General features: G+C 27.3%; 1 protein-coding gene across 2 annotated transcripts in view; it reads right to left on the bottom strand.

Moving 5' to 3' along the window:
- The window catches only part of LOC111639296, a 134,692-nt gene that overhangs the window by 96,224 nt on the left and 14,233 nt on the right, over window positions 1–24,235 (bottom strand). The window contains exons 1-2 of one of the 2 annotated variants that reach the window (XM_023385144.1): window positions 21,715–21,906; window positions 12,959–13,106 (exon numbers count right to left, since the gene is read on the bottom strand). In XM_023385144.1, coding sequence (XP_023240912.1) covers window positions 12,959–13,106; window positions 21,715–21,772 — 206 coding nt within the window. In that variant the 5' untranslated portion in view covers window positions 21,773–21,906. Of the gene's footprint in view, window positions 1–12,958; window positions 13,107–21,714; window positions 21,907–24,235 lie in introns of those variants that run through there. The other variant, XM_023385143.1, reaches the window with a different exon arrangement.

Here is a 24,235-nt window from a genome sequence, read left to right as displayed (position 1 = left end):
AATTACGATTAAATAATAAATTTATATTAAGAAAAACCTTTAGTTGTAGTAAAATTACTCACTTAAAAATTTAAAAATGTAATTTTTCGATGGGTAACAACTTGGTAGATCTCATTTAAATCACTAAATTTCTTAAACGGTTTTATACGATATATAAAAAACAGATTATGTGGAAATATAGCAGATGTTTTTTAAGAAAAAATATATAAAATGATAGCTGTATTTTCTTGTACGATCATCTATTTTACATTTTATGCAATCGTCGTAAGATTTTATGTTTTACGGTGTCGTAAACGCCAATTAAGAAAGGTAGACCAAGTGAAGGAATGTGCTGTAAAATGTTAACCGTTGTAGTAAATGTTCAAAGTTGTTGGAGTATAACGGTAAAAGATACGATAGAATGAGTTTTTATACTACTACTTAATTTTATTTAGCTGTCTGCTTTGAACGACAATAAAACAACTCCCGCTTCTAAACGGTGTGAGTAAGACTTGACTGGATGAGTGCGATAAGGGAGAATTTAATGCACCATTATCTGTACTTACATGACGTATCTTTTTCACCCCTTTAAAGAATGAATTATGTCAACAAGTTTAAGACTGTTTCTGGTCAAAAGTATATCCAGTTAATTTCAAGAAGAACTAAGAAGATTGAATAAGACAAAGAAGATGTAAAGTTTCTTTTCTGTGAAGTTTAGGGAACAAAAACGTATGAAAATTATTTACATAAATACTTTAAAATACAGGAAAAAGGTGTATTTTGTAGATAATTTTATAAAATGAGACAGTTTTTTTTTGTTCGAGGATGAATGCTCAAGGATGAAGGATGCTAAAATGTACTCACAGATGCAAGAGAAGTTTGTGAAAATTTATTTAAAACAAATAAATAATAGTAATGTAATAAGAATTATAAATTTTTACTTATAGATATACAATTTCTTATATATTATTATAAAATAAACTTATATAAGGTATATTTAATAAACTATAACCTATTTTAAAGCTATAAAATAAATTATAGTATTTTACAGAAAATTATATTAAGTTTGTAAGAGTTTAATACGGTTTCTCTTAAGTGGCTTTAACTCGAATTCCTTTTTTTTTCATACGTTCTTTTAGTGTGACATTATCCATAAATACGGTTTACTATCCCCTAGGGGTTACGACCTACTGGTTGGAAGAATTTGATTTATTACGTTTCTTTACAATTTCTTTTATGAGTTGGAGTTCCACTTCTTAACTTTAATTCATAATCCGATTATTTATAAAAATAAATCTGAAGTTTTGTCGAAGTAAATAGTATCGTCTTCTTACAACATAAACATTTCGGTAACGTTCCACTTTATAATAAAATAATTATTTTTATGATAAATAATTATGATGAATTTAATTTAGAAACATTTAAAATGTATTTTAAAAAAATATATAATTTAATATCACTGCGTATGCTTTCTATACGCAGTGATATTAAATTTTATAACGCTATAAAATTCATTTGGAAGAAATTTGATTTTACAAAATTAAAATGGTCTACGAGCTCTTTAATTACATTATAACAATCGATATTAAAAAAAATTCGTTGTTAAAATCGAAATTAATTTATCTACATTTCCACGACGTGGAGAAAAGTAAAGTGGACTTGAGAATTCCAGAGACGGTCGATGAACGTCTTAGTCCTCTATTCGTTTTGGTCGTGCATCATGGAGTAAGGACGTTTAGTGTGCTATAAAGACAGACATTTTCGACTAGAGCAATGCGCAACATGGAAGGAGAAGGCTCAGTCGATTTTTTTTACTGTAATGATGACTGCAAGAGCGACAGTGAAGTGCCAATCGTGGCATTAGCAATGCAGACAGTCCACTCGGTCCCACTCCAAAGAGGTCTTTATCCAAGGGAAGTTCTTTATTCCAACTACCAGTTAGAAAGGGAATTGTGAAAAGTCACGTTCTGCTTTGCGTGTTCACGAATGCTTGATTTTTTTTTCTTCTGTACTGACTTTTATTCGCCATCCGGGTTACCTCTTTTTTTATATGGTAACAAGGTGCATGAGAAAAATAACTTATCTTCCAATCATAACATCTATGCATGTAAAATAAAGTTATATATGTTTATAAAATGTTACTAATGCCGTTTTATCATTTTATATCATTTCATCTTTCTTTTTTTACGTAAATATCTATCCATAGAGAGTCCTCGATACGTAGAAATTTATAAAATTCTCTACCTTATTTATATATAATTAAGTCGCTTGTATGATTTATCAATTCAGTTTTTCGGCTTCAAATACTTCATTTTTCTTTAAAAACTTACAAAAAAACCTCCTTCTTATATTATATAATTTATATTTAATAAAAACAATCTTAAGTTTCTAACTCAAATTTCCTTATAAACACTTCCAAATTTACTTTCTTCGGATTTTTAAAGACAACTTTCGCTTTAATATAAATGTTTAAATACACAGAACAAACAGAATTTTTCTAATTTTAAACACGTTAAGAATTTATAGAAGAAATTTTTTTATTAGTTCGTTTGAATAGCCTTTGATAGTACCGAACTAATGGACATGCAAATGATGCATCAACAGCAAAGCCTCTTCATGACAAAGACTTTATTTCTCAATCTGTAATGTCAGAAGACTTCAGCACTTTAACAATTTTTAGCATATGTAAATCAAAGTTTTCATTCTTACTGTATACAGTTTGATAGATATAATTTACTTTAAGGAAGGATAATATATCATTCTTTGTTGCAGTTCACTATTTACTCATTAAATAACTTACAAGAGAGTGAAGGTATTTAGCTTGTCATGTGAATGGCAGTTATTTGATAAAAATATCCGCAGATGATTGATCGCGAGCGATATAAATAGAAATAATGTGCAAAAAAATTGAAGCAAATGATGCACAATTAATGTTCATAAATTGGATTAATAGAGTGGAAACATTATATCAAAATGAAGAAATTAGAAAAAAAAATCCTATGAAATACATTACGAATTTATATAAAAGGAAATTTGATATAAAGAAATGCTTAAAAATAATAAAATTAAATGGTTTTTATTACAACATAAGTAAAGAAAATGGATCTATATTTCTTTCATGGCATGTGGATAAATAAGAGAAACTTACACAAAATTAGTTTTAAAAATAGTAAATTCAGTATAAATAAAATATTTAAGATTTAAAAGAATAAAACTTAAATATTTTTCTAAATAAATCCAATGTTAAAAGTACGAAAAGTAATTTATAACTTCTAAAAATATCGTAATGAAATTTGATATATGAATATACATAAATGACATATATAAATACATCAAATATAATATATTAATGTAAATGATAAGTAACTATATATATCATATAAAGTAATCTAACGTTTCCATAAAGCTTTCTAAGTTTATGCAACGATTATTGAAACGTAGATTTGGCAAAGATATCGAGCAAGTTGGATTTGGTCCAGATCTCTAACTCTCTTTATCCGAAGAGAAATGACAATTCTCTATAAAATTCTCTAGATTCGTCTGGCTCTAATTATTATAGATAGCTAAATAGGTCATCACAATTTGTCACCGATATTTGGAAGTAGTACAGGTCAGCTCGGTTCGTTTAGAGTTATTCGTCCAAGTTCGCCAACGGGGCGCCTTCCAGACATAAAAACGAAAGCACACGACGAATATCTTAGTAAAGAATGCCATTTCTTAATATAAAACTAAGAGAAATCTATAGAAATTTTTGGCATTCGACACAATCTCTGAAGAATTAATATTTTCCTTTTTATTTTTTGCTCGGCTTCTAAATTAACATACTTTACTGAACCAGTGATTAGAAATACTTCAGAAAAATTTTTCGAATTAAAAATTCATTTTAAATATTTACTTTATATACATTTCTTCATTTTGAATTAAAATTCTATTAAATATATTGATATATATATACATTAAAAATCCTTCGTTTTCTAATTCTCATCCATGTTCATAACCTTCATTGCTGGCCAGTCCATTTATAAAAGATGTAATGAAAATTTGATATGTGAGTCATAAATGCCAAAAAATTTCATAAATAAACTCAACTGACCTTTTAAATCAAGCGAAATTTAAGTAAAATCAATAATAAATTGAATCCTATTGAATATATATTAGCTTTATATCAAGAAAATGATAGGATAAATTTCAAAATATACTTAAAATTAACATTTTTCAATATCTAAATACAATTTAATATGATTTTTGAATCAAAATGTTTGTTTTAATTTAATAGACATAAAAAATTAATCAGAAAAAAGTTTTTAAAATAGTCTTTGAAATTATCCAAAGTTCATTCAACTTGAAGAAACGACATATATTTGAGTTAAACTGTAGAAAGTGACAGACTTATGCTTTAGTGAGCGAATACAACGATATTTTATAGTATAACCATTCGTATAAATTCTTTAAAAGAAAATGACTATTTATAAGCTTTAGAAGAATCTCTTCTAACTGCAAAAATATTTCAATTAAACAAAAGAATTATTCATAGGGAAAAAAAAGAAATTCTTTATATCTATCAGTAGTCGAAAAAGTCCAGAATCGATTCCCGTTCATACTCATTCTTTACCTCCCCAAACGAATCCTGTGCGATGGATTTGGCCAGTCGATATAGAAGTTCTATCAGGGCCTTCGCAATATAAGCCATTGTGTTGCTCAAAAGCAGTGTGAAACGTTAAGACAACCATCAAAAAGCTTGAAAAAATAAGCAAATAAAACAGAAACGATTCACGGAATTAGAATAAAAATGCTAATTTCGAAATTGGAAAGAATTTTCGAAATTATTTTAATAAAAATTACTCGCATTTATCAAAAATTCAAGGAGGTGTTTTAGGAAATTTAAAGTCATATTTTACAATACATTATCTTTCACAGAATGAATAAGGATACACGATACTTTTATAATAAAAATAACAAGTTTTTATTATAAATTTGAATAAAATTAATAAATAACTTCAAAAAAATTTTTTTTATTGATGGGCGGATGGGAGAGGTGATTAAGGAGTCAGCTTAATGCTTTGAGGGACTCAGGATCGAATCCGGGGAGCAACCCCAAACATTTTCATGGGCGATAAGTCTCGGATATGTAAGGGTCTGTCTCTTACCAGCCGCTCTTACCCATTGTATTGTGTGTCTGGTCGAACCCACGATGTTTATGCAAAAAAAAGCCCTCTTAGTTCCCATATTAAGAGACAAAAAGAGCGTTAAAAATGTATTATTTTAAATCAAATTTACAAAATTTCAAGGTAAAATCATCATATTTGTAATTTTTATGTAACTTTAATAAAATAAAATTTAATTTACATATTATAATTATAAGATAGATTACAAACTCACTTAAAAAATTTTAAATATTCATAATATTTGGCAAACATATTTGATCTCATTAGTTGGTAAATCATTAATTTTAAGCATATTTCTTAATTACAATTTAATTACTAAGTTAACAAGTAAAAATTCTTTATTCGGTTTTTTAAATAATAATTATTTTTTTAGAATTCTAAAGCTAATGCGTTTAATGAAAACGTTAATTAATTTCATTCAAACAAATAGATCAAAGTAAAATACATTAAAAACTATTATTTGTAAATCTCTCTCGCTTCAAAGAATTACTAAGAGTTTGCCTCTTACTTCTTCTTTTTTTTTATTCTATTTTATTTCTTGCTTTCTAGAAAATCAGTTAAGTTCATTAGCTTCGCAACATTACCTATAACTTATTACCACGAAAAATACTATTTAATGGGGTTAAAACGAACTTTTTTTAAATAGTTTAATTACTATTCTGTCTCTTTTTTCTTTTCTTAATAAATTATAAACTTAAATTTTATATTTTTTAAAAGGAATTCACTTATTAAAATTGTTTGTTTCATGTTGCGAAAAAGTATTTTTATAAAAATCATTATGGGAAAACTATAGTCGACATTATAGATGATAACAAAAACAGCTCAGAAAATAAGTTAGATATAAAAAAAAACATGAAAAAACTTGAAAAAATAGTAGAGAAATGAAGCGAAAAAATGTGAGGTTATGGAGAAGCTGAATGAATAAGGAGGAAAAAAAAGGAAGATGGAGAGAGAGACAGAGAGAAAAATCAAAGAAAAATTATATTTTAAAATGAAGTGCACGACGTGGCAAAGGAGGAAAAAAAATAAATATATAATAAATTTTTTCCTTTCTTAATTAATGGAAAATGTAAAAGTAATCGTTATTTTAAGAAATGGACTGTACGAATTTAATTAAAGATTTGTAAAAGACTAGAAACGGTTTATTAATATTCTTTAGCAAATTTGATAAAGTACGGCTCTGTACTGATTCATCAGAGTAAGTTAATTCAATCGTATGATTCGATTCTTTTCATCCAATAACTACGTTATTCCGATAACATGCAGACTAATTTCATATATCTTGTCATCGATACGTCAGCATGAATGCTTAACTTATTTCAAATTATTCATTTATCCAAATGTTATTAAAATACAGAATATGATCCAATAATCCGTCTGAATTATTTATTATGGAGTTTGAGTGTTGTAAAGTTGTTTTCGAGATACGTCCACGTGATATAATAAATGGAATTATTTCTAGAACGTACTCCACATCACCGTATACCTTCCATTATATATTTTATCTTCCAATTTATTATATTTGCTTATAATACATTTTTATATAATCGTAACTAATCAGTCAATCAATTAAGCGTTAATTTAAGTACTGAAAAGTTATTTTTAGCTCGATTTTTACCATTAATAACCGAATTATTTTTGTAATTTTCCCGTTAGAATTGGGTAAATTGTTATTGATTTTTTTAAATAAGGAAAAAATAGATAATATATATTAATCTAACTCAGTTATTTTATCAGAAAAAATAACAGACATTACAGTAAAAAAAAGCATTTATAACTGGAAACGAATCTTCAGAGTTTCACCTAGAAAAGTTCATCCATAAAATTTTCGATAGTTTTGTTGTATGTACATAAAAAAAGCACCCATTTGTACACTAAGAAAAGTCAACCAGGATATTTTCGGTAGTTTATTTGTCGTGAAGAAAATAAACGAAAAAGTCGTTATAAGAAGAAAGATAGTAGACTACCTGCAGCATTCTACTATTTCAGAAAAGAACCCAAGAAAATCTAGACATCTTTGGGAAACAGAATCAAATATTTACACAGTATGGCATGTGGATTCTACGAAGTACCAATCTATCCTCGGAAAATGGAACAATCGTTAGGACAGCTGAATGTAAGATAACCATGTTAAAGTGGCTATTGAATCAGTAAACAGCAACGGAAGAAAGACAGGAGGATGGAAAAAAAAACAATGATTGGAGGATATAGAATAAATTTTTTAGTTAAAATATTATACAAGTGCCTTATCTACCTACAGCCATAATCAACACCGTGATGTAGCGTGAAATTGCTGCAACTACGACTACTGTTATCGCCAATAATGCTCTTAAGCCGATAACTGTATTATGGGATTGTTCTATGGGACAATGACATAAACTAGACAATTGCAATATATATAATCCTTTATGAAAGTTAAAATTGTTTAAGTGCATTGCTATAATTATAAAAATTAAATTTTATAATCCATTAAACAAATAGCAATAATAAAATCATTAATATTTCTCTAGAAAAGTTTGTAAGAAGAATAAGTTTTAATTTACTTAAAGATTTTATTTACTTGATGATAATTTGAGTTCTCGATGTCAAATTTAAATATTAAAATCAAAGTAAAATTGCTTTAAAATTGGATTACTTTGAAATTTTCTACAAATGAGCTCTTCTTAATAAGCTTCGATGACACTTTCTTCTTTATAAGTATATTAAATATTAAATAGAAATAATAATTAACGATAATAATGATTAATAAAAAGAATTTTATTCGTAAAGCAGAAGGGATTAGGGAGTAGAAATTATCGACATCCACTTACTTGAGCCTTATACGTTTAGTAATGAGATGAGCGAAACATCTAAACATTGGATAGTTAAGTCGATAGAGGATAAGAAAAGTGCGATTAGGTGTGTCGACTCACTCTGCACAAAATGGAATTGGAACGTCAAGATTGCTCAAGTGGTAGCATCAATTTTTTTCCTTTTTCATTCTCTCGCTTCTCCTTAATTCTTCAGAAAGACACCTTTAGCTGATAGGTATGAAAACGACTGCACTTTATTTACACTCGTGTAATTCTGTTGTTGTGTAAAGCTGAATTAAGCCGTCTTATCTCCACCCAAGCAGTTTAGTTCAGCCTCTTATACTCGACCATTATGTTTCCAGTTAGCTAATCTATCATTACGCTTGGTCAAATTTAATAACTAAAATTTCTCTCCTCTCATTTAACAAATTCTTTAAAATATTCAAAATTCATTTATATATATAAATATATTTGAAAACGTCAAATTCTATTTATTACATTTATTTCTTTAATGGAAACGAAAAATAAAAAGAAAGAAAAATGTTACAAGAGAAGGAAAAATCTGATTACAATAATTTGTTCAGTTTTTCTTATTCTTTATATGAATTCTTTCCAAAATACTTAATGAATAGCTAGAAGCTAATGAGTCTATTGAATGTTACCGCATCTAATTAAATCTTGGTAAGAAAATAATAAAAAATTTCAGTAAAAATTATTAAAATTTTCGAACGTCTAAAATAAATAATTAAGATTCTCTTTTGCATGAAAAAACATTATTATTTTCTTTTTTAATTCTTTATTTTATTGAAACATATTGTAACATGTTTTTATCTAATAAAATATTTTTATTAGGTGTTATTAAAGTGAGTATAATAATTTAATGAGGAAAGAATGCCGAATGAATAAAAATTACAAGATAAATGCATTTTTCGTTGCACTATGATCATTTATATTTGACATTCTCCTAATTGTTTTTGTTGTCACTCGGGCTACACTTTTATTAGCGATATTAACTCTAGTAAATCGCTAATTTTTATACATTTTGATATTAAAATTATGATTTATTCGGTCAATTTTTTAAAGTTTAATTAATTTTTAAAAAATAATTTTAATAACTTAAAATGTTTTAGCAGTTAATTAAAATCATTTTATTTAATATAAATTGGTATAATATATATTTTAAAAGTTCTATTTATTTCTTTAAATAAATTATATAGGTCTATATAAGAGAATAAATAACATGACATATATAAAAATTAATTTTTTTACTCTTCAAAATAACCATTTTATTACTAAATTTTAAATAACCTACATGTACTCATTATATATTTGTATATCTTCAAGTTTTGTCTATAAAAATAATAAAATAATTTTATTTAATTAATAATTTAGTACTAAAAATTAAATCAAATTGCTCAATTAAGTGCTCGGTTATCAGAAAGAAATAGAAACAGTAATCATCAGGCACTTCAAATAATCCAAATTATTTCGAAAAAATGGCTAGATGATAAAGGTTCTTAACTAGAACCTGAGAGAGATGAAGTGAACCGAACAACTCACAAATATGGGTCTTCACTCCTCTCCGAAAGCCATAAAAATATATGAATAAAATCAATAAAAGCAAAAATTTTATTGATTATCAACAGGAAATTTAATTTATATATTTTTCATATCATATTTTTTTATATAAAAGATTAAATTTTAGGGACTCTTTGTGTTCAAGAGCCAAATGGATCCCTCTACAATCAAGGGATACGTAGAAAATTTTCAGAAGTCGTGTGCTTGGAAGTGTAAAAATCAACTTATTATCTTAATTTTATGGTTTTTTTGTGCAATTTTTAATTACTGTGTTAAGAAAGAAGCGTATATATATTACTATATCACACGTTTTTTTCTTATTTTAATAAATGTATTTCTATATGGTTTATTTTGTAATTGTATTTTATACATTTAAAAACATTATTCCGAGAAAGGGTTTACGATCTTCACCTGATTAAAATAGGGATCCACGGAAAAAAAAAGGTTAAGAACCCCTGCTATAGAAGGATATCAGATATATGTATATAGATGTATACAACGAATAGTTTGCGTACAAAAAACAAATAAACATTTTATTTAATAGTCCTTAAAAAGTCGATTAGCTGATTTTGAGTTAATGAAAAACGTTATTTTCGTGTTGACCAATCTTTTATGCTTTCGACTCTCATAAAGCATTGAGTGAATTTAATTCATTTGAAGCTTGACGGTTTCACTTGACGGTTTCATCTAATAATCGAATTTATTCTTTAATAAAAAATAAATACCTTTAAAAAATGGGAAAATGAGAGAAAGAAAATAAAATCCAAATAGAAAAAAAAATATGTTTGCTCCTTCGATAACACGCTTCGATTTTCTTTATTAACAAAATCAATCATTCAGTTATTACAGGGACATAAGTTTCATTATAAGAAACAAATGTTTAATATTATGTTGTAGCCAGATCGGATTTAGACTTGTAACCTTTAAGCTATAACGTATAAAAGGTCCTTCCCCTCCATCGAATAATAATAATAAATTTAAAAGTTTGAGTCCCTGGGCTATAGCCTCATAGCGTGAGGTCTGTTTAACTTTATGTGGCTGCAACACTAACAAATGATAGCGTAACGTATGGCAAGAAATGTTACGCTACAGTGCTAAACGATATAAAACATTATTAAGAAATTAATTTAATTATTATTATTTTTTAATTTTTACAATAAATATTTTAGAGAATTTCTCTCAATTAAATGCTATAAATGTGAGTAATATTTTTTAAAATATTTTATTTAAAGATAAACTATTTTTTAAAATTGTATATAACGGTAGTAACTTAACAAAAAAAATCTGTTTTTTGTGTATATTAAAGTAATTTGTAGCTTATCAGTCACCACACCCTTTCCATTATGAGAATTTAAAAAATGTTATAACTCTTTAGAGATTGTAGAATACATATAATGTACTGTACAATACAGTACGTTATAATTTGGACAAAATTGTTTATAACTTATTCAATAACATAACACTTATGCATTATTAAGTTTATGAAAATATCATAAATTGTAAATATTCTTTTTTTCTGATCACATAGACATACATCAATGTGACTTTTATGCGATATTATATATGCAAATAATAAATTATTAATAAGGGAAAAGACTAAGTTGGAATTTTTTAAACAATATTTTTAATAATTCAATTTAAGTTTTATAAATTATAATAATATAAGATTTTTAATTCAGATTTAATTTTATAGAAGAAAAGTCAAATGATTTTATTCATTTACAAGACGAACAAAGTTATTGTATGCCTGTTGTAAAAAAAAATACAACTAGAGGCACAGTGGCTTTTAATTAACATATATGTACACACAGACAGATAGACATATATAGTGTATGTATGGATCATATATACGCATTATTATATAAAATTAAATTAAAATTTATAAAATACATACATACGCACGCACACAAACACTAACATACGTATGACAAACACATATATAGGCCTACACAAAACTTTTGAATTGAATTTGACAGAAAATAAGGATAAGACATTTATATAAAGTAAATTTAGCGGTAGTTGTTCTTTCTTATCATTACAACAATCCGAAAGTAAATCATTTATATATATATATATTCCCTAGAGCTGTCTACTTATACAAGTTCATCAATGAAATCCTTTTGTGCCAAGGTGTATTTTAATTTCCGTTTTAGTAGAAAGAAGAATATGCATCAAGCTCGTCAAGAGAACGTAGAGAGAGATCAAAGGGTACCTTTTACACTATCTTCTACAACAAAAGAAAAAAGAACAAGTACGAGAAAAATAAAAAATTTTTCTTGTTTTTTTAAAAGAAAACCCGGCATTTCTATTTCTCGTTTTCTTTTCTTCTTCTTTTTTTTTAAAAAAGAGGAGAAGAGAAAGAAGAACCACTGATTTCATTTCTGCTCATCAAAACATGTTATCCTGTTAAAATACATGTTATCTTTCTTGTTTAGTAAACGGATAAAAACAACGTTTAACTTTTATTTCATGTTGAAAATTTATGAGATAACTTATATATTTAATTTTATTTAATGTTTTTCTTATGTTAATGATCAAACATTGAAAAAATAAATAAATATTTATTTATTTACTTATGTTCTAATTAAAGTATTAGTTTTAAACACTGTTTTTTAAAAGTAAAATATCAGAATATTGAATAATTTAATTTTTTTTAAATTAAACTCAGAAATTCTAGTATTTATTTATTTACTTTTAAGCTTAATAAAAATTGTAATTTTAAGAAAATAAGCCTTTATATTTACTAGATATAAGCAGAAGTCAAAGAAATTTAATTATATATATATATATTTTTACATTGGAAAGTTATAATAATTATTTATATGTATAAAAGTAACAGGAAAACTCTCATACGATCTGGATACATGAGATACAACACTACAACATTACAACATTATTAACAACATAAATAATTTCTTATAGAAAAACTAATCAAATCTGATTATTGAAGTGAAGGGAAGAAATTTAAGGGAAAGTAAGCTTTAGAGAAACTCCTAAAAATTAATTAATCGTTAAGCATTTGTGATTCTCCTATTATAGAAGATGATGACGTCAGATTGGCTGTAAAACACCAGGAGGCTTTTCTGTCGGTGCCAAGAGGATTAGGATAAGGCCTTGCCAGTATCCATGGATTAAGAGGATTTTGTTCTCCGAACAGAAAGTAGTTGAGCTGATTCAGTACATTTTTCTCTTAAATCCTGTTTGTCTTATGTTAGAAACGAATTTCTCTAACAACTTATTTTATCGAAACTGGAATAGTTTTCGCATGTAAAAGGAGAGATTTTTTTTCCTAATTTATAATATTTTAAATTGTAATTTATTGTTATAATAAATAAATAATAAGTACATTCTTAATAAATAAATGATTAAAAGTGAAATTTATCCAAGAGAGATTTAAAGGTTCTTTTATAAATGTTATCAAGTGATGATAAATATAGAGTTTACCTGTCTTCTATAAGAAACATGTCGTTTTCAGAATCAATACATTTTCCTTTAAATGTAAAAACGTCACCTTCTATTCGTATCGGAGGTTGAACTCCTTTCTGAAACCACATTCCAGCCCACTTTGGTGGAAAATGGCAACCAAGACCATCTGTAAATACACAAAAATAAATAAAATTTATGTATTGAAAACGATCCCACCTTATTCACTTACGAGTATTTTAATTATTTTTTTAAAAAAAAATTGTCGTATTTAAGGTAAATATATAATATTTTAAGTATAACTTAGTATATTATATGAATGAAAGAAAGGTTTTTATATAAGCAGAGTAAAAGTAAGCAAGTTAGATATCACTAAACAAGATAACTTTATTAATTAACAACGTTATTGCCAATTTGGTGAATGGTTAACACAAAAAAGAGAAAGATAGAAAAAACTTTACATGAATGAAAAACCGTAAAAGTCTTTAAATTATCTTATTGTTTAAAATCACCATTATCTTGATTATCCAAACCTTATTGTCAGGAGAAGTCAAGCTAACACACTAATCCATTTTGCTCCTTAGAAAATGACAAAAAATGCATTTCCCAAAGGAAGTAAACCTTTTTACACAATTGTTTTTTCACCTTGATTAATTAAGTTTTTACGGTAATACTTCTAAAGAGACAAAAAAAAGTATTCACATCGAAGTGTTGGGAAAAAAAAGACACTAATGTCTTAACATCCTCTTGATACAATTATTATGATTATGCTTTCATAGAATCGAAGTAACTATTAGAAATCTCGTAACATTTCCAAAGCCTTTATAACAACATAAAAGAGAATTTATAAGAAGAAAACAATGGTAAGTATTAGGAGATTCTTCAAAAGAAAAATTAGCATAAAATCCCTCTAAAGCGAAGAGCAGCTGTATTCTAAGATTAACATTAGAAAACTCACAATTGCATTACCAAATAGAATAGATTAAAGGCATACAAAACAATATTACATTTCTTTATATATATAATTCCATTTCTAAATTAAAGTTAAAAAAAAAACTTAAAAAAAAGTAGTATTAAAAAAAAGCTGACAGAAACTTCTGCTTTAAAATTTATATTATATTTTAAAAAAAGCAAACGAAGTTATCAGAAAATAGTAATGAATAAGTTATAAATATATAGTATTACTTCAAAAAATACAATAGATTGAAGTCTGTAGTCCCCTTTTACCTGGAGGGCGATGACAAAAGGACCTAATCTATGTACCGATCAGAAGAAGATCTGTGTTTTCACATTGTCCTTGCGGTAAAGATACGGATGCAGACTGACAATATTGGCAAGAGGATAGAATGCGGTTTATGTACAGTGGAAAGAATAAACACGGAAAAGTTAAAGCATCGCATCGATAATAATAATCTTCTCGTCAACTTGACAGATGTTTTTCTAACAAAATAAGAAATTTTTTTCTATAAATTTATATATAATGGAGTCGGTTTTTTACTAGATTATAATTTTCAGAAAAGAAATTATATTTTGATAATAATTTTCTATCTATTATTATTATAGATAATTTCGATTTTTTTTTACTCCGAAAAAGCTAATAATAAAGTTCCTTTTTTTTTAACTTACATTTTCAATGTATTTTAAGATAAATGTTAAGTTTTTTTTACGTTGTTATTATTCGTTTTCGGTTCTCTCTTTTTATTATTTTTGCGAGNTTATCATAGATAATTTCGATTTTTTTTTTACTCCGAAAAAGCTAATAATAAAGTTCCTTTTTTTTAACTTACATTTTCAATGTATTTTAAGATAAATGTTAAGTTTTTTTTACGTTGTTATTATTCGTTTTCGGTTCTCTCTTTTTATTATTTTTGCGAGAAAAAAAGAAGGAAATGAAGTTTCGATTAAATTAGCAAAATCAAGAAGATAGAAGGAACGGAACTGATAGAAGTGGACGAAAGAAAAAAAAAGAGGGAGAAAAAAGGAAAGAAAGTAAAGGAAGAAAACAGAAAATGAAGAATATGAAACGATAAGAAAAATAAAAAAGAAATTAGAAGTTTGGAAATAAGAATTAAAAATGTTTACAGGAGGAAAAAATTATATAAGAAGCCAGCAAAAATTTTAAGGAAAATGCTTGATAAAATAATATTTGAAAAAGGAAACCCTACTTGAACCGGGAGGAACAGCGAAAAGAATTAAAAAAAAGCGAGAAAATTTACTAAAAAAAATAAAAAGTCTGCCAAAGCCCCAATAGAGAAAAATAAAGAAAGGAAGGAAAAATTCTAAACTTTCCATCAATATAAATCATATTTTTAAAAGAAGCAAAACAATTTTATGGACATCATAAGCCGAAAAAGGGATAAATAATTAATTTGATTAGGGCAAGAGGAACAATTCTTAATGCGTCGTACAAACGTGAGCTTTATGTAGAGCCAAAATGGCAGAATCCGAGTAGCCACACGGGTGTCTGTTAGCATTGTTGACACACAGCTAAAGTCCACAGAGAAGAGGACAAATAGAGAATGCCATGGTGATGAGATTTGTCTACCTTTGTTTGACTCCTGTACCTCAGCAAAATGGGTGAGAACGTCAGGGTGAAGAAGGGAGAGAGACTCCTAAGGGAAATACAGGCCTTTTGTTTCCCTCCGTCTCAGACGAACTCCGAATGATAAATGCGATCAAGCCAAATTCCACTGAGCGTATGTGCTAAATTAATGGTCACTCAGAATATTGAAATTTTATTTCCTCGGTATTCTATACTTGTTTTTTTCCTGTAGGGAAGGCATCTCGGGAATTGTTAATCAGATTTTAACGTGTAGAACTGTGATTACTACAGCTGTACGGGATTTTTTCCCAGGTTTTTACTGCCTCTGGCAGCATCGACTTTACGAATAGTTTAACGAGTTGGGTGAAGTATCGATTGGGATAATATTGACAGTTACAGACATTCTCTATAAACATAAGAAAAGATCAAATAAATTTTCATTTTCCATTGAATTAGCCAAACGAATTTGTTTTTCGACTGGATCAATTGCTTTACTAATAACTTGTTTTCTATGTCTTCCGCTCCATTTCTGTAAACATTGGAACGTAAAAAATGGAGAAATTATTTAATTTTAATCAAAACATAATAACAATAAAAATTAAGAAGCGAATAAACAAAATAAACAAAAATAAAGGAAACCGAGATGTAAAGAAAATGAAGAAAATGATGCGGAGGAAATCATTCTTTTTCGAATCAACCCATGAGGAATATTTAGAATGAATAAAATCAAAAAGTGATAAGAAAGCAAAAGAGAGTCCCCACAGGCACACAGAAACGAAAAAAGGAGAAAGAAACAGAATTAGAATAGAAAGGAAGAAGCAAAGGAAGGACGATAATAGAGTTTAGTCCACGAAACGTTGAAGGAAAACCATTCCACTCTGTGATAATGTTTAAAATAAATAAAATTAAGAGAAGTAGCGAACAAAGAATAATTAGTAAATGTATAAAACTAACGAGGAGAAGTATAATATAATAATTACATTAAAATATATAAATTTTAACAAAGTTTAAAGACATCCTTTGACTAGTAAACATGAATTGAAACAATAATCAATTTAGTAAGAATAAAAAAAACATTAAGTGTGTTAGAAGTGTAGCAGCAGCCATCTCAATAAGAAAGTGCATACATCAAAAGTATTGTTTCAATGGCATCTGTAATGTCTTTTTTGAATATTTGACAGATCCAACAACCCGTATGTAATTTCGATTTAAAGGAAACGACATTCACATTTCAAAACGCGAAGCATCAAAAAAACTTGCTTACTCTGCTATCACATTGTATTTTTTTTATACTTTTCTTTTCTTTATTCTTGATTCTTTCAACGGAAAATACAAGCGACAATCTGTAACAGCAAACACTTGTTTTTTTTCAATCAAAATCATTTTTTATTTGCCTCCCTCCCTTTCTTTCATTTATTAGATTCAACCTCAGATGTGAATCTTATACAAGCCATTGAAGATGTTTTAAAGAATTCTTTTAAATTGAATCAGATCTTTGTTTTAAAACAGTGATAAGGGGGATTGCTTTTTCAATACATCTTCCTCCCCTCCGGTTCTTTCTTCTTCCAATTCTGTTTGAAAGTAATATCCATTTAAAGTTTAATTAAAACATTCCATTCCATTGAATCTCATATTCTGTACCATTGAATATTGAAAATTTATGCGGCTCTGTTCTATGCTTCTTCACAGTTGTTAATTGAATTTTCTCGTGTTGTTTCAATTGATTATTTTTTAACCTTCTGCCAGAATATGTTTTTTTTATTATTCCTTAATTTAAAAAAATTCGTCTTTTTCATGCTTCTAACGATACGTTAAAGGTCATCAAAGCTGTAAAAATTCTGTCATCTTCATTATCTTTTCAGAAGATTTGATGCTTTATACAGAAAAGCAAACCGATACAAAAATTCTAAATTAAAAATTCTTTGTAACTTAACTATTATTAACATTCTGCTAATTACATTAAAAAGTTTTTAAAATGTTATTAAATTTATCAAATTAAATTAATCTATTCTAAAACTTAAAAAAAAACTAGTTATTTCTCATTAAATAAATCCAAAAATAGAATTTTTCTTTAGAAAATAAACAAGATAATACTCTATAAAGACATATTTTATAGCCTAAAAATGAGATAGAACATAAAATAATATCATTAAATAGTTATAAAACTCTATCAAAATAGTAGATTTAATTTTTTTTTTAAAGTGGCATTTACTAAAATAAAATTTTATAATAATTTATATTTTATCTTCCAGACATTTTATTAATAAAAATAAAGATTAACATGGAAAGTAATGACCTGTAAAATTTGTTTATAAAATTAATTCTTACGCTAATCACCAGTCTGACATTTGAAAACATCACGTTCTTTATTATACATCAAAGCCATCTGTCATTCCCAATAACATGGTCGAGACTCAATTACCTAAAGTTGTAAAACTAATCCTGGAAACAGGAACTAATTTCATTTTCCAAAAATTCCAAAAAGTATTTGGTAAACGCCATTTATTGGAACTAATCTGAAGCCATGTCTAAGCTGTCAATTATTGTTACAACCAAGTTGTTTTGAGTGGCAGTTCTACCTCACAAAAATACAGTATAAAAGAAGGGGAGGTAGTACACAACTTCCATCTTTTTTTTTTTTTACTGCTGCTGTACAATTTTTTTAATGTAGATATATATTATATATCATTTAATTTATTGATCGAAGAACGTCTCTTTCTAAATTATTATTTTTTTCTCCTCTAGTTTTTGTTGGAAAATTTTCATTTCTATTCGTTAAATGATGCGAAAAGAGGAAAATGCATCTTTTACTTGAGTACGAGTTGAAAAGTAATCATTTTATCTTCTGTAAAGTGCTTTAGAAATGCTAGAAGCGTTGTCTAATACTGTCATTATCTGTTAATTCACAATTTACTAAATGACTCTCTTCTCTCGAAGATTAAAATGTTAGTGATTGATTTGTTGTTGTCAGCTTTTACAGTTTTGTAGACTGTCCAAGGCATTAATCAGATGTTTCACTTATAAAAGAACAAGTAGGGGAGGAAGAGTGTTGGATGTGTAACGGTCGGTTAGGTTTTGGAAAACACCATCTGTCCCCTTTTGTGGGAAATTTTGTTAAGGAATAACGAAAGTCAAATGAAAGAAGAGTATTTTCTACTTCCAACTGTTTTATTTTCGCTTTGCCAAAAAGTAGAAAAATATTCTCAAACTTGTCTACTAATTATATTCAATCATTAAATTATAACTCGAGTGGCTTTTGTTGATAAAATTTCCGAATAAATTTATTCATTACAAAACTGATTATAATAACAAATTAATATTAAATCTTATACTGTTTACTTTATCTGCACAAATGATTCGATTTAATTTATGTTTGAAATAGAAAAAAAAAACTCGTAATTAACATGGTTATCTTATAAATGAACTGTTTAAATTCTTAAATATAGAAAGTTCAAAAGTAGCCTCCGAGGAATATCCTCCTTAGCATATCGAAACGAGTAGAACACCATTAAAGTCAGAATGCAACTTTAGAGGAGAAACTCCTATTCTGAACATTACCCCTGCTTTGTGATTTAGTTATACAAGATGCCTCGTTTCATATTGAATTTACAAACGGCCAGATGCACATGAACGGGGAGGGGAAAGATCCCAGCACTCAACATAGAAGGGAGACTAAAAATCTTCTTCTTCTATCAAGTCACATTTCTAGGTCTCCGTAAGAGGATGTAAATTTAGATGCTGAAGTGAATCCATTATCATAGGAACCCTCTATATTCTTCAGATTGGATGTCAGTGAAACTATGTAGCAATGAATTCGACATGTTCAGCACATTTCTGCATCAATATTGCTTTCATTTCACTCTCCAGTGAATCAACGACATACTACGATGACTACTAGCTCGTCTTGTGCATGAAGGTGATGTATTATTTATCTATACAGACATTTTTCTGTTGCTACTTGATACAGAAGATAAAAAGTCATTCATCTGACTGATTGCTACGCTTCAAATGCATGAAAAATTTATTGATCTTGTTCAGATTTCTCTTTTGATAATTTAATAATGGAAGAGTAAGTTCGCTTATTTCTCGGAGAAATAATGAGATTTTTCTTAGTGTTTCTCTTCCTTTAATTGCAATTTTTGATATTTCTTCCCATCTACTATCATCGGAGAAGCTCCATACTCGATATAAGTAAATAATAGGAGGATAATAATGTATAACTTAGGTCGATACTTAGGTGAACGAAGCATCTGTCTTCACATCTTTCATCCTTTCTTTATCGTTGTCATGTATTGGCCATCTTATCATTCATTTGTAATGGAATAAATCAATATATAGGTAAAAGTGTGTTGATAACACCAAAATACGTGTTTCAATTCAAGATTTAAACCAACAGAATGGATATCAATTTTGAACGTGATGAGTACTTTAAAAGAAATTTCGTTCAACGAATTAAACACGATCATAGTAATTATATAGAAATATTCTTCAAGAAAGACAATAACGATATATTAGATATAAAAAGCTAAGAAAATACACTTTTAAAAGTAATTAAAATTATTAAATACAAGGAAAAAAAAGCCTCGAAACATTCAGAGAATTGATAAAAGACTTCTTTTGGTTAATTAATTTTTTTTGAACAAAATAAATTAAATTTAAATAATTCTATTCAGGGTTAAACAAATATATGATGAAAAATTGAAGTTAAAGTTTCAAAGATAAAACCTTCCGTCATTCGTCGGCCTGAGAGATAGAAAAGAAGCAAAAACATACTTAAACAATGCAGCCGTTAAGCCATTAATCTCTATGACTCAGTTTTCTAGATCCATTTATCAAGTATCGTAGTTGAGTGAAAGTTTGACAAATGGAAAACTGACCAGATTAGTAAAAGCAACGGAAAGCTCACACGCACGTCACAAACAGTCTATCAATGACAGACCTTTTAAAAATTAATGTATTCCACTCTAGAAAAAAAGTATATATATATTTATATATAATATAACATTCAACCGGAAAGAGATACGGAAAATGCAAATAATGTTATAAAACATTCAAGATGTGCTTATTATAAAAGACGTAATTAAATTTAGGAATGCGGCTACCAAGAGAGAATATATAAAGTCGATACACACACACACACAATCTACATTCGCATCACTTTTATTCCCTAGTAATGCGAGAAGAAACAAGAATCTTCGATGAATGTGAAAACTGGAAAATGTAAACAGTGAAGTAACGAGGGATACGAATGCTTTCACAGTTATAAAAGCTTAGAAAATTCGAAAGACACACAACAACATTTCAATTAAATAAAAGAGGAGGAGACAAGTTAATAACATTATCCGGAAGCTAATCTAGAGAGCTGGTAGCCACAGAAACTGTATCGAGTTTATATTGCACTCTTAAGAGCTAAACGATGTGCTTTATATGTTCTATTTAAGTCTAGATTGATTGGCAGCTAATAGCAGGCGTGTAATAGCAACTAACTACTAGAACAGTACTAAGAGGGGAAGGACCCGACAGGTATGAAACGCTATGAAGATTTATGATTTTTCTCTTTTGCTCACAATTGCGCCGAAGGCAGTAGAGTGGAGTGTGATCACGTGATTCTCTGATATATATCTTTCCGTTACCAAGGAAACATAGTCCCTAAGCTCCAGTTCCCGATCCCCCACTGCACATTCCCAGACCTACCATCGACTAATTAGAGGTTAGTGAGATTTATTCTTCTCTGTATGGACTTCCTCCTCGCTGCTTCTTATCCTGATAGATTGGAAAAGAACAGTCTGTGCTACGTTACGAGGTTTACATGTAAGTGTACCAGAAATGTTTCTTTTATCGGATAAATATTTTAACAATTTTCTACTCTACTCAAATAAATGCAATTTATATATATAAAATGGATACTGTATTTCTCAATATAGAAAAAAAAAATACATTTTTTAATATAAAAAATAAGCATAAAAAGTTAAAAAATTCAAACTGAAAACAATTAGTTTAGACTATTAAAATAATTTACTTTCCTCAATTACTCTTAATGGAATGTTTTATCGTTTATAAGCAACTAAATACATTACATCGTTAAGTTTAATTTTTCGTACAGTAAAACAAAAAATAACATAAAATCATCATTCATTTTATGAAAAACATAAATGAAAAAGACTAACGAAAAGAGAAAGAGAGAGAAAGAAACATTACAACAATTAACATTAAAGAAAAAAATTTATACTGTTACAATTATTAACTGCGTGTGTGTAGAGACAAGAACTTCCATCTGTTTTAAGGCAGTACATTTCCTGGGAAGTGCAAAGAATAAACCAGTGATGTATTGTGTACAGGCTATGCAGAGGCGTGTCCTGGACTGCGAACTCGGTCACTTAATGGTGTGTAGCACGCACATTCGATCACGCAGAGGTACTGACGTAAGGATATCAGTATGAAACTCATATTCACTCTTTCACTCTCTCTCTCTCTCTCACCATCAAGAAAATCTAATGTCTAAGTTTTTCTATTTGTTAAAAGTTACTTTCTAACTAGCATAATTATTATCGAACGTAATATCTGCAAAATTTTAATGATGTATCAACAGAGTTTACATTGAAATATTTTCAAAAATATTACAATTTTTTGGCTTTATTATTTATAAATTGAAAACTTTTTAAATGAGACCAAATGTATTAATATATAAAAAAATAAACTTGTTCTTTAACGAAAAAAACGGAATCTTATTCAACTAACAAAGAAATATTTTTTCTTTTTTTTAAATTTCATTCTTTCGAGAGTTCATTAAAAATTTTGCTTTCATCTTCAGCTCCGACTAGAAAAAACTTCTAGAAATTGTTGATANATTTCTCATTATAATTATAGATCTAACATTTAAGAATTAATTTCTACTTGTCGTAATTCTGCTTTTCATGCTGTATATAAAATTAATAATAATTATTATTATAATGATTTATTCAACTGAACAGATTACATATTCTCTACTTGTCTACAGGTTTCATAAATTAACGTTAATTAATAGAAGTGAAAAGGAATTATTCTGCCTAAGGATATTCAGTATATCCTACAAGCATGTATGATCTTATTTAATTTATTAAACTTTAAAAATTTAATTTATTCTCTTAGCACTTTTTGTATATATAATTACTTAAACCGAAAAATCTACAGAAGCTACTTATTAAATATTTTATAGAATTTTTAATTTAATATGTTTATATTTCTATGTATTTTACTGTAAGAAAGAAAATATTGTTTTTCAAGCTATATTAAATTGTTTCGTGTGAAAAGACATACAGACACCTTGTCGTCCATTAGGCTATAGATAGATTTCTCAGTAGACCTAACATGCTTCTATATATTAGGGAAAATACAAAGTTTCTTATCGTTTTCGGTTAGGGATTAATATCTTTCTATAAATTTTTTAAAAGAGATCCTTGGAAAAATTTATTACAGTTAATAGTTTTCGCATCTATCCATTCATCACTTTGTTTGGACGTGTTGTAGGAAGTTCAACTCACGTAACCGAGACAAATTCGAATGAATATTTATGAACAGTACTTATATTCATGAATATTACTGTCTAGAAAACATTTGTGAACAAATGGACCGTTGAAGATATTAGTCAATCTGACTATAATAGAATTTTTAATCTACATTCCATAACATGTAGAATGTTAAAAGATAAGGTAGCCAAAATGTTTTATATATGATGAATATCTCTAATTTACGAACTATTTGTCCCAGATGATACTTAAAAAAATGGAAAAAAATCTTTTTCTTTTTTTACACTCATATATTGCGATTAGCTATATTCATCACATACATAAATAATAAAATGCTATCCTTTATTAAAATTCTGTTGTATTGACAAGAAAAATGTATAGTGCTTTCGTTTCCAACATATCATTAATAGAAAAAAGGGTGGAGTCACGTGATTATGAGTAGCGAATGCCCACATCTGTGTGATACGGGTGCGAGACATCAATCGATGACAGAATTTAATTTTTACATCAACTAGTAACATCATTAGAAAAATGACTAATCTTTATCGACGTATCGTAATGAGAAAAGATGAAGTTTTAAAACGAATTTTTTCTTTTTTTAATTTAATTTTTTTTCCCCTGTAAACTTACCGGTTTTTTGGTAATTAACAATTTTTACGGTTGTTGATCGCGTAACCGATTTATTTATTGAAGCGAAGCTCAATAATGAAATGGATAATTGTAAGCGTGCCACGTGTTTTGAAATCGATATTATAATTGGCTGTTTAAATTTTTTCAATTTCAAAAATCATCGGAAAATTTGTTAATACTCAATTTTTTTATCGTTTTTCCGGTTATTCGATAAATGCGCATTTTTAAAAATATATTCTTAACTACATTTTTATGTAGTTTGAAATATTAATGAAACATGAATATTTTATTTTGTTTATCTACATATTTGTCATTTATCATTAAAAACTAAACATAATTTAAATTTAAATGTAAAAATATTTTTGATAGAAAAACAGTAGTTAAAAACTTTAAAAAGTTGCATGTTTCGAAAGTATTCAGTTCCAATGTTACTTTGTTTTTTTTTTAAAAAATCATTTTACTAATATTTGAATAAAAATTTTATAAAATTTATTCTAAAAATAAGTTTATTTCACTGCATTTTTTAAAAATTAAATTATAATAAAATTTCCAATTTATTTTTATTAAATAAACTCTATTATATATAAAAAAATATTAATACTATATTAAAGATAACGAAGC

Source organism: Centruroides sculpturatus, unplaced genomic scaffold, assembly GCF_000671375.1.
Source record: "Centruroides sculpturatus isolate CEXI.00-Female unplaced genomic scaffold, Cexi_2.0 scaffold1359, whole genome shotgun sequence".
Taxonomy (NCBI): Eukaryota; Metazoa; Arthropoda; class Arachnida; order Scorpiones; family Buthidae; genus Centruroides; species Centruroides sculpturatus.
The sequence above is the reverse complement of the archived record's forward strand: the minus strand, read 5'-3'. Positions and strand labels throughout refer to the sequence as shown.